This window comes from Myodes glareolus, chromosome 4, assembly GCF_982192425.1.
Source record: "Myodes glareolus chromosome 4, mMyoGla1.1, whole genome shotgun sequence".
NCBI lineage: Eukaryota > Metazoa > Chordata > Mammalia > Rodentia > Cricetidae > Myodes > Myodes glareolus.
Genome location: NC_142029.1, coordinates 30,608,235 through 30,624,283, shown reverse-complemented (window position 1 = coordinate 30,624,283; position 16,049 = coordinate 30,608,235). Strand labels below are relative to the sequence as shown.

The window sequence follows — 16,049 nt, the reverse complement described above, 5'->3', positions numbered from 1 at the left end:
TAGCCCTCTTGTCCTCCTCCACCGTTTCTGTAAGGGAGAGAGCAAGGCCTATGTTTGCTGTCAATGGAAAGAGTGGCAATCAGGTTCACCTTGATGTAGAGACTGATGAAAACCAGAACAGCAGCCCCAAGGTAGACGGGTGCTTCTCCTTCCTGCCCTCCATGGTTTTCGGTAATAGGGTCTTGCTGTGAAGCCCAGGCTAGTCTCAAACTCTCTATCCTCCTGCCTCAGCCTCAGTGCTGGGGTTACAGGTGTGTGTTACCATGGCTGCTGAGTGATACCCATAGATTGAGTTCTCTGACTGCTTCTGGCCTTTGGTGCCTCCTGATTTGAGAGGGACATTTAAAGGGACGCTCCTTGCCCCACCAACCAGCATTTTTCTCACAGTAGAAGTTGTTGAGGCAAGGCTGGTTTTTCTGTCCAGAGGACTTTGGGTAGGCCCTGCCCACTGGGGGCCTTTCAGAGACGTATGCCGTGGCTGTCTGCCATTCTCACAGCCTAGAGAGACACTCAAAAGCTGAACTCTCTCCTCTCCCTTGTTAGTTCTGATGTCCTGATACCCCAGGCAAGGGCTGGCGACTAAATGGCAGAAAGTGGCACCTGTCACCTTGAACAGTGTTTACCCTGGATTTCCAGCAAACTGCTCTTAGCCACTGAAAAGAGAAAGCACAGGGAAAGATTTAAAGAAACAAAACAAAACAAAACTCTTTGCTTTCTTTAAAAAGTTAAAGTTTTCTGTTCTCTACTTAAAACTCATTATTTCTAAGTTCTTCTAACTCCTTCCTTCCTTCCAGTATATCCCTGACGTTTCCCTAGTCCCAGTGATTAGGTCTTAAGGAAGCAGGCTAGATAAAAGGGCTCCAGCAATAGTAGAGGAAGACTAACCCTCTTACAGGACCTTAGGTCTCACAAGGACATCAGAGGTCAAATCTCCTTGGCTGTGTAATGGCTGGAGGATTTGAGGCCCAGAGCCATAGAGGACTTTGGCCAGAGTTGTGTGGCGGCTAGCTGTAGAGGCAAACTTGAGGTTCCTTTTTCCAAAGACAGCGTTTTAACTACCAGAGCCTGCAAAATACAGCAAAACTCCACTGTGCAAGTTGACGGATGATAATTCTCAGGATATAATTTAATACCAGTCCAAAAGCATAGGCTTGCCAACCTCTTCCCAGCTCATTGAGAAACTCAGATCGGGAGGCTATTATTATAAGCAATTATGACTATCTCTGGCTTTTCGGTAGCCCGAAAGGCTACAGCTTCTACCTGAAGTAGCTCGAGTCGTGCGTATCCTGACACTGCAGGCCGCCAGAATCGGCTCTGTGGTTTCCTATCCAAATGCTCCATGGTTAGCTTTCATTCAGCCCTCTTGCCATAGGCTGTTGCCTATGTTCCTGTAGGTCTTAATTTGGCTGCAGCGTTTGGTTCGGTCTGTTTAACAGAACTGAAGGGTAAACAGCAGGTAAAACACTAAGGGAACACAAAGTATTTCTGCAGCCTCACCCTGACTTCCCCGGGTCCAAACAGGGATGAGAACGTGACCTCGGACCTTGGACCCAGTTCTGAAGATCTGGGTGCTGAGTTGAGCCTCAGAGTTTGCGGTGAAACCATTCCTCTTGCCACCTCTCCTTGTGCCAGGCAGAACTCCTTGGGGCTCCCCAGGGTGGGTTCATTTTAGAGTGTAGTGTCAGGCTGTTCTTTGGAAGCATGGAGAGGAATCTTTGTGCTTTCCAAGACTCAAGAAATATTGCCTGCCTGGCTACTGTCACTGCTGAGCTTTTTATGGCTGCGTTTTATTCTTTCCTGTTCTTCTGATTTATTTTACACTTCCATTTTAATAGCCTTCTCTTGAGGGAACGCAGTGGGGTATGAAGAGTTGCCATTTTGTTTTTGTTTTTCATTTCCCTGGAGCTCTCCAGGGAGGACTTGAACTTGCAGAGACCTTCAGAGATATCTGTGTCTGCCCCTGCTCCCCCCAAGTCCCCATCCCTGCCCTGCCCTGCTCCTCCCACCCCCATCTTACAGTTCTGCCATATGGGAGCTCTGTTTTCTAGGAGGTACCCTGGTTGAGGCCAGTGTCTGCTGCTGTAACGTCACAGTGCTGCTACACCCACAGCCAGGACCCAGCACTATGACATGATGGTCCCCCATGTCCTCCACGCTCTCTCCCCTGTGGACACTTCCTTTGGAACTCTGCAGAACTTCCTGCCAACACCCTGCTTCCTGTAGGGTTTTCCCATACATGAAGAACTGAAGGATTTTTGTCAGAAGCCCAAGAGTAAATGCCCCAAGCTGCTTCCATCCAAATCTGATCCAGACACGGTCCTGACTCTCCCATCGGAAAAGCAGGTGATGGCACCTGCCTGGGAGTTTCCAGAAGGCTTAACAGGCTCAGACACGGTACATGACTGGAGCAGGGCCATGCTAGTTACCCATCTAGTTCCTTACACGGTTGCAGGGAGAGGCTGTCCTCTGCTTCGTTGTGTTGTTATTAGTTCTACTGTTGTCAGCCTCAAACCTCACAACAACTCGATTTCTCTACTAGCATCTGGGTCTTCTGCCTCCCTTCATTTGGGGGACTCATTTCCCTTCTCTTCAGGATAGGGTAGGGTGCTCTGGCTTCCTCATAAGGCTTCCTGAACAGCATCCTAAAAGGATAGGGCAGTCACGAATACCTGCTGTTCCAGACAACTGGAAGGGCCCTTGTGGGCTACTTTGCTCAAGTATAGGAACCTGCAGTCCCCGTTCTGTGAGCGAGGGCCCAGCGGGGAAGAGAAGCTGGGCCAGGCTGCTTGTCTGTGGAGCTCCTTCCCACACAGTGTCCCTCAGGCGCAGGTCTGTGTTTCCCCTAGGAGGTATGCCTGGCACCCTGTGTCCCAGAGCAGGTTGTGAGTCTGCATGCATTACCAAGCAGTCACAGGAGTGAGTCAGGTCCTTCCAGTAACATGTGACTCTTGAGGGCTCTGGGCTAAGTGGGCAGAAGTGGCCACTGGAGTGTCCCATGTTCTCTGCTTGGCCCTTGCATCGTTGGCATTTTTACCTTGCTCTGTACAAAGACGGCCTAAGGGAACTGGACTTGGGTGTTTTGTTTCTGTGTCTTAATCTTTGAATACCTTCATAGGGTACATTGTGGTCACTGAACACGTGTACAAGTGGGTTATTTTCTCGTTAGGGCAATAAGTAGTAGCATCTCCTCAGCAACTAATAATTTTTAATGCAATACTATTTATTTTTTAAGAATTTTATACATATATGCAATGTGTTTCACCCCCACAGCTCCTCCTAACTTTATAGTTTCCCTTTTTAATTTTATTTATTCTGAGAAAATTCATATAGTATATTTTGATAATACTCATTCACCTTCCTCAACTCTTCCCACATCCCTAATCCACCCAACTTAATGCTCGCTCTCCTTTTTCTGTTTTGGTTTTTGAGGCAGGGTTTCTCTGTGTAGCCCTTGCTGTCCTGGAACTACCTCTGTGGACCAGGCTGGCCTCGAACTCAGAGATCCACTTGCCTCTGCTTCCTGAGTGCAGGGATTAAAGGTGTGTGCCACCAATGCCCAGCCAATGATGTTTTCTCTTTTAAAATGAAAAGTTACCTTGTTGTGCCAAGGAAGAAGCAGAAGTAGTGACTGCGTTTTTGTGGTTTTGATGTCTCTCATTGAGTTTTCTATCCCCTTTGCCCACAATCCTTCTCAGATTCTGATCACTTTTCCATTCAGTTCTACAGACTCCTTAATCGCCAAAAAAGTGATAGCATTGCGTTTGTCTTTCTGGCACTGTCCTATTTTAGTTAGCAAAATGAACTCCAGGTCCTCCATTACAAAGGCAGCCTGGACCTTATCAAATGTTTTGTCCCTTTCTGTAGACATGATCTTTATCCACCAGTGTGTCCTGTCATGTTGATCACGTGGTCTTTGACTGATCATTCTGTGTGTCCTGTCATGTTCAGTGCTTTGCACTTGCTGCTATGTCTTGCTTCCTTTGTGTGTGTCTCACTTGCTTATGGTATGTGAGCTTTGTGATGTGCCATTGAATTCAGTCTGCTGATATTCAATGGGGGAATTTTTGCCTCATGTTCTGTAGAGATATTAGGGATGTTTTAGAGGTTATATCTTTGCCTGGCTTTGTTATGTAATGCTGCCTTCATGAAGATCTTGTCTTGTAGAATACAGTAAAAAAACATAAGGCCCGGATGTTTTTAGATGGGAAATGTTTCATGACTGCTTTGAGCTATTTCCTATGTGTTTTGTTCCGTCTTATCCTTCATTACTAGTTTAGATTTTTTTGTTTTTAAATATTTTTTAAAAGTTTTTGTTGATGTACATTGGTGTTTGCCTATATATATATATATATATATATATATACATATATATATATATATATATATATATATATGAGGGTATCATGTACCCTGGAACTGGAGTTACAGACTGTTGTGAGCTGCCATGTGGGTGCTGGGAATTGAACCTCGATACTCTAGAAGAACAGCCCATGCTCTTAACTGCTGGAGCCATCTCTCCAGTTCCAGTTTAGATTTTCTACTTCTTGATTCAGTTTTTATGTGTTTAAGAATTCTAGTTCTTTCCAGGTTTTTTCCCTCTAGGTTTTTAGTTGTTTTATTATATAATTATTCATGATGTATTTATGTGATGTTTCTTTTTTCATACCTGATTTATTTGAATCATCTCTTTTTCTCAGTTAATCTAGTTAAGGTTTATCAATTCTTTTCTATTTTTCTTAAGACTTATTTTATATGTATGAGTATTTTGCCTGTGTATATGAATAATGCCCACAGAACTCAGAAGTGGGCATCAGATCCCCCTGGCACTGGAGTTAACAGACAATTGTGAAGTATTGGGAACCAAACCCAAGTCCTCTGCAAGAACAGCCAGTGCTCTTAACTTCTGAGCCATCCCTTTAGCCTTGTGGGTTTGTCAATTAAAAAAAAATATTGGCCATTTGTATTTTAATTTATTGTGGGCGAGGTTGTGGGTGCTGTGGCATGTGTGTGGAAGTCAGTTATCTCCTGCCACCATGTGGGTCCAGACATGGAGCTTGTCAGGATTGATGGCAGTCACCTTCACCTGCCCAGTCATCTCCCAGGCCCAAGTTTGTCAATCTTGTTTCTGACCTCATTTTCCTCCTGCTAATTTAGGCTTTGCTGTTGCTTTCTGCCTTTGAAGTGCATCGTTAAGTTAAGATCAATTTATTTAAAGATTTGTGTGCAGGCTCCCATAGAGGCTAGAGGAGGGTATTAGATCCCCTGGAACTGGAGTTGCAAGGAGTTGCAAGCAGCCTGACATAGATGTGCAGAGTCCTAACTACTGAGCAGCCTTCCTCTCCTGCTCCATTGTTTATCTGGTTTTTCAGACAGGATCTTATGCAGCCCAGGCTAACAGTGGCCTTCAAAACTTCTGGTTTTCCTGCTTCCACCTCCCAGCGCTGGGATGACCTGTGCTACCCCACCCAGGTTAGGATCCACTTTTGGGGGGCGGAGGTTTCGAGACAGGGTTTCTCTGTGAAACAGTCCTAGCTGTCCTGGAGCTAGCTCTTGTAGACCAGGCTGACTTCGAACTCACAAAGATCCACCTGCCTCTGCCTCCCGAGTGCTGGGATTAAAGGCATGCGCCACCACTGCCTGACTTAGGATCTATTTTAATGTATACATTTATTACTATAAACTTATGTTCAGTACTGCTTTTGTATTAGTCTACAGATTTTGGTTTGACTTTATTTTCTTTTATAAAATTTTAAGAAATTTTTTTTCAATGTTTTTGGTTACCATGAATTATTTAGGAGTGTTGTTATTTAATTTCTTTGTATACTTTCCATTCTTTCTTGGTTTGTAATTTTATTCCATTATCATTTGTCTTAGCTTAGGGTTTTATTGTTGTGAATAGAGATCATGACCATGGCAATTCTTATAAAGAAAAACATTTAATTAGGGCTTGCTTACAGTTTAGAGGCTTAGTCCATTGTCAGCATGGTGGCATGTAGGCAGACATGGTGCTGGAGAGGAGCTGAGAGTTCCACATCTGGATCGGCAGGCAACAGGAAGAGAGAGTGACACTGGTCTTGACTTGGGCTTCTAAAACACCAAAGCCCAACCCCAGTGACACACTTCCTCCAACAAGGCTATAACTCCCAATAGTACCACTCCCTATGAGCCTCTAAGAAGATACATAACTAATTTCAAAACTTTCAGTCTCTTGAGACCTCCTATATGGTTCTCAAATAAGATTACATTATGATTTGTAACAGAAGTAAAATCACAGTTATGAAGTAGCAACAAATTTTATGGTTGGGGGTCACCACAACATGAGGAGCTGTACTAAAGCAGAAATAGGAGGGGTGAGAGCCACCTAGAGGGTGTCCCACAAATATATATCGTGTGGCTGCTGGTGAATTGTTCAGTAAATGTTCATGGGGTCATGTCTTAGGGTCTCTATTGCTGTGAAGAGACACTGACCACAGTAACTCTCATAAAGGAAAACATTTAATTGGGACATCTCACAGTTCAGAGGTTTAGTCCAGTGTCATGGCGGGAAGAAGGCAGCATGCAGGCAGACATGGTGCTGGAGATGGAGCTGAGAGTTCTATATCTTGATTCAAAGGCAACAAAAAAAATGAACTGAGACACTGGGAGTGACTTGAGCATACATATAAGCCCCCAAAGCCTGCCTCCACTCCAGCACCACCATATCTACTTCAACAAAGTCACACCTCCTAATAGACCACTCTCTATGAGCTTTTGGGGGTCAGTTCCATTCAGACTACCCCAGGTCCCTTCTCTAGATAGCATGGCCCAACTCAGATGTTTGATTTTCCATCTGGATGATCTGTTCATTGAATTCCTACTGCTTTTGTCTGAGAGATCTCTTTGGATCTAATGGTATTTGAGTCTACATGTTGGGTGCATATATGTTCACAGTGGTTAGATCTTCCTGAACTGGGCCCTTCATTAACACTTCATTTAAAATCTGCTTCATTTTTATATCATGTATTAAATGTAGAAACTGATAGATTTTATGACATTTCATGTGTGTATATGCTTTGATCATCCTCAATCTCCTATTTTTATCCAGCCCCACATTGTTCTACTTTCATGTTTTCTCTATTTAATTATTAAGTATATACATACATGGATCCATTTAATGTTGCATGAATATGTACATTTTTAGGGCTGGCCACTGGTTGCTTCATGTGTAATTGCATCATAAATCTCATCTCAGTTCTTTATGTCTCTACCAGTGAAGTCAGTTTCTTGTAGGCAATGTACAGTTGGATTTTATTTCTTTCTCCATTTGACTAATCTTTGGATTTGTGAATTTATCACATTCACATTTGAGGCTGTTATTGATAAATATACATTCCCATCTGCCAACTACATTCTGCTTATTTTGTATGTCTTTGTTCTTTCCTATGTCTTTTATTATTTTTGTGATTTGTTTTTCTCATCTGTGTGCGTTAGATTCCCTTTCTCTTTTGTGTATCTGTTCTCCTACTGGGTTTTATAGATGTTTACAGGATTATCGTCATCTTCTCATTTTTAGTGTCAGCTTCCTTGAATATTTCTTGTAGGACTGACCTGGTTTAGATAAATTCTGTTTCTGCTTATCTGGGAAATACTTTTTCTTTCAGTTATTAAGACTAACTTGTGGGCATAGTACTGGGTGTCTACGTGTTACTCCTTTCAGTTTTTTGAATACAGTCTCTAGCCTGTAAGGTTTCTGTTGAGAAATCTACTTTAAGATCAGTAGACCCTCAGTCTAGGTGACTTGACACTTCTAGCTACTGTTCCAATTCCATCTTTGCCTTATATTTGTGACGTGTTGTCTATAATAACCTTGGTTTTATATCTGTTTTGAGTAAATCTAGTTGGAATACTTTGAACATCTGAATATCTTCAGATTTGGAAATTTGGGGCTATAGTCTATGAAATAGGTTTATTTGTGGTGGTCTAGCCTGTGGTGATGCCTTCATCTGTCATGTCAGCCTTATCTCTGTGCTGTGCTAGGTGTCAGTGGTTCCTGAGGGTAGCTACGAGACTGTGCAGCACACGTGGGCTTGCAGAGTGTCACAGAGACAAGCCCTCGTGGAGCTGGGGCTTGAGCAGCTGCCAATCTGTGGTGCAGATAAAGAAAGGACTGTCTTTACCTTCCTCAGATCAGGCAGACCTACAGACAAATCTTTTTTTTTTTTTTCCGAGACAAGGTTTCTCTGTAGCCTGTCTTGGCATTAGCTATTGTAGACCAGGCTGGCCTCGAATTCACAGAGATCCGCCTGCCTCTGCCTCCTGAGTGCTGGGATTAAAGGCGTGCGCCACCACTGCCCGGCAGAGCTGACAAATCTTGTGGCACTAGAAGCCATGGTCCCTGAGTCATAGGACATGGAGATCATATAGATCCCCATTCCTGGAACCCATGTGATAAATATGGAAAGAGAACAATTCAGTATATAATAGCAGGTTTAGCTACAGTGACTATTGTTATTTTTAGTTAACTAATATTACACTCATCAAAGGATCAAGAGCATCTAAAAAAGATCAAGAGCATCTAAGAAAAAGGTCTTATACCCAAGAGCAAAGAGCATGGTGGGTACCCCTGCATAGGCCTCCTGCATAAAAACCACGCCAAGTACAAAGAATGGAACCAAGTTTTAACCCTGCGGCTTTTGCTCTGCTCGTTGTAGATGGAGCAGATGAGAAGCGAGCTGCTTCAGGAGAGAGCTGCCAAGCAAGACTTGGAGTGCGACAAGATTTCCCTGGAGAGACAGGTGAGGACAGCCATTCCACGCGTTCCTGCCTCCCATTCCTAGCACTCTGTCATGGGAATGTGGTAGAGGCTTTCCCTACCCCAGGGTCAGCATGTGGGACACTGAGGTGAGGGACAGAATGAAGTTCATGCTCACCCACAACATCAACCGTTCCTGGAGGCTGAGGTTCTCTGCTGAAGGCCCAGGTCTCTCTCATGAGCAGATAGAAGGTTCTAGTTCAATGAGACTCCTAACCGACAAGGTGACTCACTGAGAAACTGGCCACAAGTAGGGAGGATTCCTCATCAAAAGATAATATTTTAAAATGACTGACTATAATCAATAATGAGAAAGCTATCAACATGGGAGGGTCCAAGTCCAGTGTAAAGGGGATGGAAAATAATCATCCCATTAAAAAAGAAAGGGGTTGAGAAGGATCGATAAGATCAGTCTTTCACATACTGTTCCTGTCAGTCTGTCACTGGGAAAACTGGTAAGAGGGAAGCCCATCTCTTCATGCCCTGGGAAAACTGGTAAAAGGAATGCCCATCTCTTCATGCCCGTGGGTCTTGACATATGCCAGCCCTTACATCCAGGCTCATAAGGTAACGCCTTAGAGTTTCTCCTTTGATCTGCTAAGACCTGAGTTCAAAGCTGTTTCCTGATACAATCTCTGGGATTCCCCTGGTGCCTAGGCACTGACCAAATTCCTGACTCGGCTCAATATGCTTCTCTGCCCAAAGAGCAGGCCCAGCTGAGTCTCTCACAGGCCCCCTTGTCTAAGAGTGTGCCCAACCAAATCCCTCACAGGCCCCCTGTCTGATTTCAGAACAAAGACTTAAAGAGCCGGATTGTCCACCTGGAAGGTTCCTACAGGTCCAGTAAAGAGGGCCTGGTGGTGCAGATGGAGGCCAGGATCGCAGAGCTGGAGGACCGACTAGAAAGTGAGGAGAGGTGAGCCCAGCCTGGACAGGGCAGGGGCCAGGCAGGCACTGGCCATTCATTAGGGCTGGTAGGTTTTGGCGGGGGGGGGGGGGGCGGGGGGGGTTGTCTCACCTCTGAAAGAGCCAAGACCAGCCTTGCAGTCACTTCCATTTTTCAGATGGAAACGTTGAGCTCCAGCATCTTAAGCGATAAGGTGGCCTGGATATGCACTGTGTCTGGACCGAAACTTCGGGGTGGGTCACAATTGGCTACTGTCTGTCTGCATCCTATTAAAGCTGGATGCATTGTAAGCTGTTGAGTTTGAGCCAGAATGGAGCCAGATTGAGCCACAGGAGGCTGCTGTGGCCCTGAGGGCAGGTGCATTCAAACAGAAGTTGCCAACTACAAACCAGGAAAGAGGCTGGCCGGTCCTTACTCAGTGGGGAGGGAAGATGTGGGACCCTTCCCAACAAAATGATTTCTGAGATAATCACATAGTCCCAAGCCCAAGGATCAGCATCACTGTGAATTTGGTCAGTCCCCTGCCCACCACCTTCCTCGAAGGTTCCTGGCATATACGTACATAGTCTCAGTAAGATTTCTAGGTCTGACTGGCACAGACCCCAGCTACTGATGGTCTGTGGTTCTTTGCTTCAAAAGTTAAGCTCAGCTGTGGAGGAACTCGGGACACTTGGGTTCTGGCCCTCCAACCCTGGGACCCTTCTTGGGGGCCCCCTTTCTCCTCCTGTGATCCCAGCAGCTCCTTCTTCCCGTATAGCTGTTTTTCTCTGACCCTGAGCTGACTAGGCTCCTGTGTCTGGGGAGTCCCATCTCCTCCTTCCAGTCTGAGCTTCCTGTGGGGCCAAGAATAAGAGGTGGTGTTCTGTTCTGCTTTCTTTCTTCCAGGGATCGGGCCAACCTGCAGCTCAACAACCGAAGGCTGGAGAGGAAGGTGAAGGAGCTGGTGATGCAGGTGGATGACGAGCACCTGTCACTGACTGACCAGAAGGACCAGGTGAGAGGGACTCCTCTGTCCCAGGCTGGGGCGGGTGGCGGGAGTGTACCACATCCCCTGCTCCACTCATCCCACCCTGTGAGGCAGGGTCCGTGGCATCTCCTGCTCTGGCTTTTCCAGCGCCAACACTCAACCGCCATCTTTCCTCACTCATACAGCTGAGCTTACGCCTGAAAGCCATGAAGCGCCAGGTGGAGGAGGCTGAAGAGGAGATTGACAGACTGGAGAGCGCCAAGAAGAAGCTACAGCGGGAGCTGGAGGACCAGATAGGAGTGAATGAGCAGCTGCAGGGGCAGCTCAACTCTATGAAGAAGGGCTTAAGGTGGGGAAAGGTGGCAGCCCACCAAAGTTCTTAGCTCCCCTGACACAGATCGAGTGCCTTCAGAATATACTTACCCCTACGGCCTCAAGCCAGTTTTCCATTGTTGCCCTCTGAAAGTGGCTGTGTCTACTTGAAATCTCCCTACATGTTCAATATGGCCTCACATAAGCCGTCCTCATGCCAGTGTTCATAGCAGAACCCAGGGCACAGAACAGGTCAGGGTATCCCCACTATGGAGGGGCATCTCCTATCTGACTGGAGAGTAAAGTTCTCATTTATACCCTCTAAGGGGAAACTGAAGGATGAGGTTAGAGGGGTGTGTTCCCAGGATCAGTGTGGGGGTTATCATAGTGAGGGGTAAGTGCAAATTCATGCTCACCCAGAACACCAGCCTTTGGGGGAGGCTGCCTCTGCCTGGGGTTCTATGCTGCTGATTCAGGTAGCTCTCACAAGGTGACAGATGGCTCCAGCTCACTGAGAATCCTACCACGGACTGAGAACTGACCCCCAAGGTTAGTGGTAAGGACGTCATGGGCAAAAGATAATGTTTTGATAAACTATTATTGTATGAGGACGTGACTCAGTTGATAGAGTGCTTGTCTCCCGTGCAGAAGGCCCGGGGCTGCCACCCAACTAGGTGTGCTGACACATGCCTGAGATCTTAGCACTTAAGAGAGGCAGAGGCAAGAGGATCCAAACTTTAAGGCTATTGTTGGCTGCATACTTAGCTTGCAGCCAACATGGACTGCCTAAGACCCTGTCTCAGAAATCAAAAGTGTGTGAGATTCATAGTGAATCAGAAGCACCCTGACCAGCCATATTGGAGCTAGGCAAAAGGAGAAATCAGCTATACTGTCCGTGGCCCACCCCAACACTGATCAGAAGTAACAGACGGTTTGCCCTGTTGCTAAGAGAAACACCCGGTACAGACAAATTCATGGATATGCGTGCAGTGGGGTGGAGGTCAGGAGTCCGACAAGCCCTAGTCAGGGTCAGAACTGTCTCCTTTGTGCTTCTGCAGACTCAAGATGCTGCCCAGTAAAGTCCTGGATGACTCGGACGACGATGACCTCAGCAGTGATGGGGGGAGCCTCTACGAAGCACCACTGAGCTATTCCTTTCCCAAAGACAGCCCCATCACCAGCCAGATCTGAGCCGCTTCCAGGCCTATTGATCCCACCGCAGCCATCCAGAGCAGAAGGCACGGAAGGGGGCTTGGGAATGGCATCAGACTCACCTCACATTCCTTCCCAGGGCCTTTATGTGGCTGAGGGACCTTGGGTCTTAGGATAGGGAGCTGTTGAAGTTTAAAATGACCTAATGGGGACATCTTGAAAAACGCAGCTAAGACCAAGCCCTGCTGTGCACCGCTGTCTGCTATCACCCCTTCTCCTGCCCCAAGGAAGGTTCCAAATTGCTAGCTGTAATGAGATAGCCATGTGTAGCGATGAAGTGTATAGACTGTACATATTTTAAACCAGACCTTCTCAAGACTGCTGCTGTTCTACTTTAGAATGTTCCAGAGCCTTTGCAGTGTGACATCTTTGCAGAGTTCACACATTCATACGGATTATCTTTTAAAATATGAAGCTACCAGATCTCAAGTATTAACAAAGCAGAGGCACAGCGGGGAGGAGTGAAGGCTACTCTGGAAAATCAGAGGGGCTCAGGCAGTGGAAAGTTAAGCCCTGGGAATTGATACTTGGGCTGTATGGGAAATCCGCTCACTGATGGTGAGGAGGGGACTTGCCTAGGGCTGAGTCTGTGTCCTTGGTTGTTTATTTTATCTAAACCAGGCTCAGAGCACTTCCCACTTCCCAGTTTCTTTCAAGCAGGTAGAATGGGGACGCAGGTGAGATCTTTAACAAGTGCTGTGCTTCTCAAAGGACAGGAGTCCTGTTGGTATGTCTCATTGGCCCTTTTCCTCCATGGCAGGCCTGCAAGCGATGCTCACATAGGCCTGGATTTGGAGGAGTAGCATGGGCTATGAGATGAGGTTTATGGGCTTCAGTGGGAGGCATCCAGTAAGTTCATAGGGAAAGGAATACAGGGAGACGAGGGTGTGGGGCTGGGGTAAGAAGGAATACAGAGAAGTTCTTGAAAGCTGGAGGATGTGCAAGAAGGGGGTGGGGAGAGTTGTGTTGAGCTGGAACTTGGAATGATGGGACGAAGGAAAGAACTGGGGATGCTCACCCTCTGAAGGGCGTTCCCAGGAGTGAGGAGACGTGAATGAGATCCTAGAGCAAGTGCATGATGCCAAGGTGACCTTGGGAGGATGCTGGGTATCCCTGTATATCTCCTGGCCTACCTGTATCACCTCAACTTGTGACAGTGAAAGAACCTTGTAAGTCGGCTATGTGTGTAAGACAGAGGTGACAGACGAGGAAGCAGGGTCTCCAAGTTTCCCGATGTGGGGACTCCTGGAGACCAGGTTGCCATGACCTGCCCAGTGCAGGTCACAGAGTTCACCCAACAGATTTAAAGTGGAGGGAGCTGAAGGAGGAACATTTGCTACTAGAGAACCAAGCTCTATTACACCTCGTGAGGGTCACTTTCACCCTCGACACAGCTGGGCATGGCCCCTTCCTATTTTCTCGCTGGGTATGGAGAGGTTTCCCTTTTCAGTAATTCCTCCATATATTATACATATTCCTCCATAACAAATATACACTGTCCATCAAAGTGTGTCAGGCACGGACTGTGACACTAGAAACACAGTGTCAGGAAGTAAAACATCTGCCTGTCAGGCTGGGGCTGTAGCTCAACTGGAACACTGCTTGCCTAGCTTGCATGAAGCCCCGTGTTTAATCCCCAACTCTATAAAGAAGATATGGTGCCATGTGCCCGTAATCCCAACACTCAGGAAGTGGAGGCAGGGGAACCAAGAGCTCAAAGTCACCCTTGGCTACACATTCAGTTCCAGGCCAGCCTGGGATATAGGAATCCACAGGAGACCCTGTCTCAAACAACAACCAACCGCTGGCCTCCTGGAATCCAGGAAGGAGTGGGTGATAGATTGACTTGCAGACTGACCCCGTTATACCCGACTTTGTCTCCTCTGTCCTCTTGGGAACTTGACAGCCTGCAGCTGCTTGGCTGGTCCCCCAGAACTCACAGGAATTCTTTGGCTCCTGAAATTTCCTCATGCCTTCATTACATACTTGCAATAAGCCTAGAAATGCCACAGCCTGCTTACCCCAGAGATTCAGGTGAGAAAAACCAAGACGTTGAGGAAGGGGTGTTTGTTTGGGGGTTTGACAAAAATCAGCCAGCCCTCATTACAGTCAGGTCTTTCTGGTAGCCATGGGAAATGAAGGAAAACAGCCCCTGGAAAGAGAACAGAAGCCACTACTGGAAACACGTACAGAGACACCCCCAAAATAGGGAGGCTAGCCAGGGTCAGGTGCGTGGTCTCCTGTGCTTCAATGGAGTGGGCAGCAAGTGGGCTGTGTGTACTGAGATTTAGAGAAATCTTCACAAGTTCCAAGCTCCTCTCTTCTCTGTGGTCTCGACACATGCATCCTGGGACAAGGTGAGAGGAATAGGGTCCTAGGTCCTTCTCAGCCTGACCCTGTGACCATTCCTCTGTTTTCTTATGTATACATGCTTTTCCGTTTATTGCTTTAAGTCCTAATCCTGCTCGAGAGTATTTTCTTTAGCTAGCTTAAAAATATTTGGTGTGAACACATGTTGCCAAATGCAATTGCTGAGAAGACAATCATTGTATGGCTTTTATAATTATTTTCCTGCTTCAGTGTGTCATTCCACCATGACAACTGGTATACTCAGTGGGGCTTTTGTTTTTCAGTAAGGTTTGGTTACTACGTGTTGTCATGGGGAAGAGACATTTTTATCACAGCTACCTCTATGCAAGTAACTTCCTGGATAAAGCAAGATTTCCTTTCAATAAACTGTCACCCGACAGGAACCTTGGCTCTTGTCTTATTTTCTATCGCTTGCTTTCTGTGGCGTTTGGATGTTGTGTGGCTCACTTACTTGCTGTGCAAATACGAGGACCTGAGTTCGATCCCCAGAACACACATGGGGAAACGTAGTGGCACACATGGGTAACCCCTGGGGAGCTGGGGATGGGTGGATCTGGGGGCTTGCTGGCCAGCCAGCTGACCGCATTAGTGAGCTACAAGCCAGCAAGAAACTACCCATGTAAATGCTGGGAACTGCAGTGGTGGTCCAACCCCAGAGCCGCTTTGTGAGCCGGAAGGTTGTGGGGTGGTCGGCAGCCATGTTGGTGAAACATTGGCCAAGGGTGACCCCGATGCTCTGAGCTCTCCAAAGGGTTCATTCCAGAAAAATCACAAAGGGAAATTGCTACAGTTTGACCACTGAGATTCAGATACTCCCTTCCCTAAAGGAGGCTGGCTCCCCTGCAATCAGTTTGCATGCTTCCTCTTGTCTCCCCCCCCCCCACCACCCCGCCTCCATTTCACATGGAGTTAGAGCCACTTCTCCCTAGAAGGGACATCCACGGGTCACCATGTCAACTCTGTCCCCCCACCCTGACTTCAGGGAACTCCTCTCTAGGCTCCAGCTTCCTGAGGTTTGGGGGGTCTGTGGGTGGAACTCTGGACATTTCTTTGTCTGTAGCAATCTTGGGTGTGCTCTGTGGGCCTTGGGTGACCCACCGGTCCATTGTACTTTATTTTCTAAAGGTAGCCATGGCTCTCTAGATTCCTCAGTGTCATTCCTGAGTCTTCCAATACTGCTTGCACTCTGTAGCTGCCCTTCATTGAGCCCTGTTACATCATAGCTGGTCCTGGTACCTGTCCCTGTAGAAGGAGACTGCTCTCTTGTTTCCCCGGCCGGCCAGATCCAAATCATCACACAGAAACTTTATTAATTACAACACTGCTTGGCTAATAGCTTAGGCATAGTCCTGGCTAACTCTTATGTCTTAAATTAGTCCATTTCTATTAATCTGAGTATCGCCACAAGGCTGTGACCTACTGGTAAGGTTCTGGTGCCCCAGCGTCTTTCTCCTTCGGCGTCTACATGGCATCTCATGGACTCCGCCTAC

The 16,049-nt window shown here is 46.8% G+C and overlaps 1 protein-coding gene across 5 annotated transcripts in view; it reads left to right on the top strand.

Annotated features, from left to right (window-relative positions):
- The window catches only part of Cgnl1 (cingulin like 1), a 148,552-nt gene extending 133,610 nt beyond the window's left edge, over positions 1-14,942 (top strand). For all 5 annotated transcript variants that reach the window (XM_048423172.3, XM_085689324.2, XM_048423169.3 and 2 more), the window contains 5 exons: positions 8,691-8,774; positions 9,583-9,707; positions 10,584-10,692; positions 10,851-11,014; positions 12,036-14,942. In XM_048423172.3, coding sequence (XP_048279129.3) covers positions 8,691-8,774; positions 9,583-9,707; positions 10,584-10,692; positions 10,851-11,014; positions 12,036-12,168 — 615 coding nt within the window. In that variant the 3' untranslated portion in view covers positions 12,169-14,942. The remainder of the gene's footprint in view (positions 1-8,690; positions 8,775-9,582; positions 9,708-10,583; positions 10,693-10,850; positions 11,015-12,035) is intronic.
- The last annotated feature ends 1,107 nt before the right edge of the window (positions 14,943-16,049 follow it).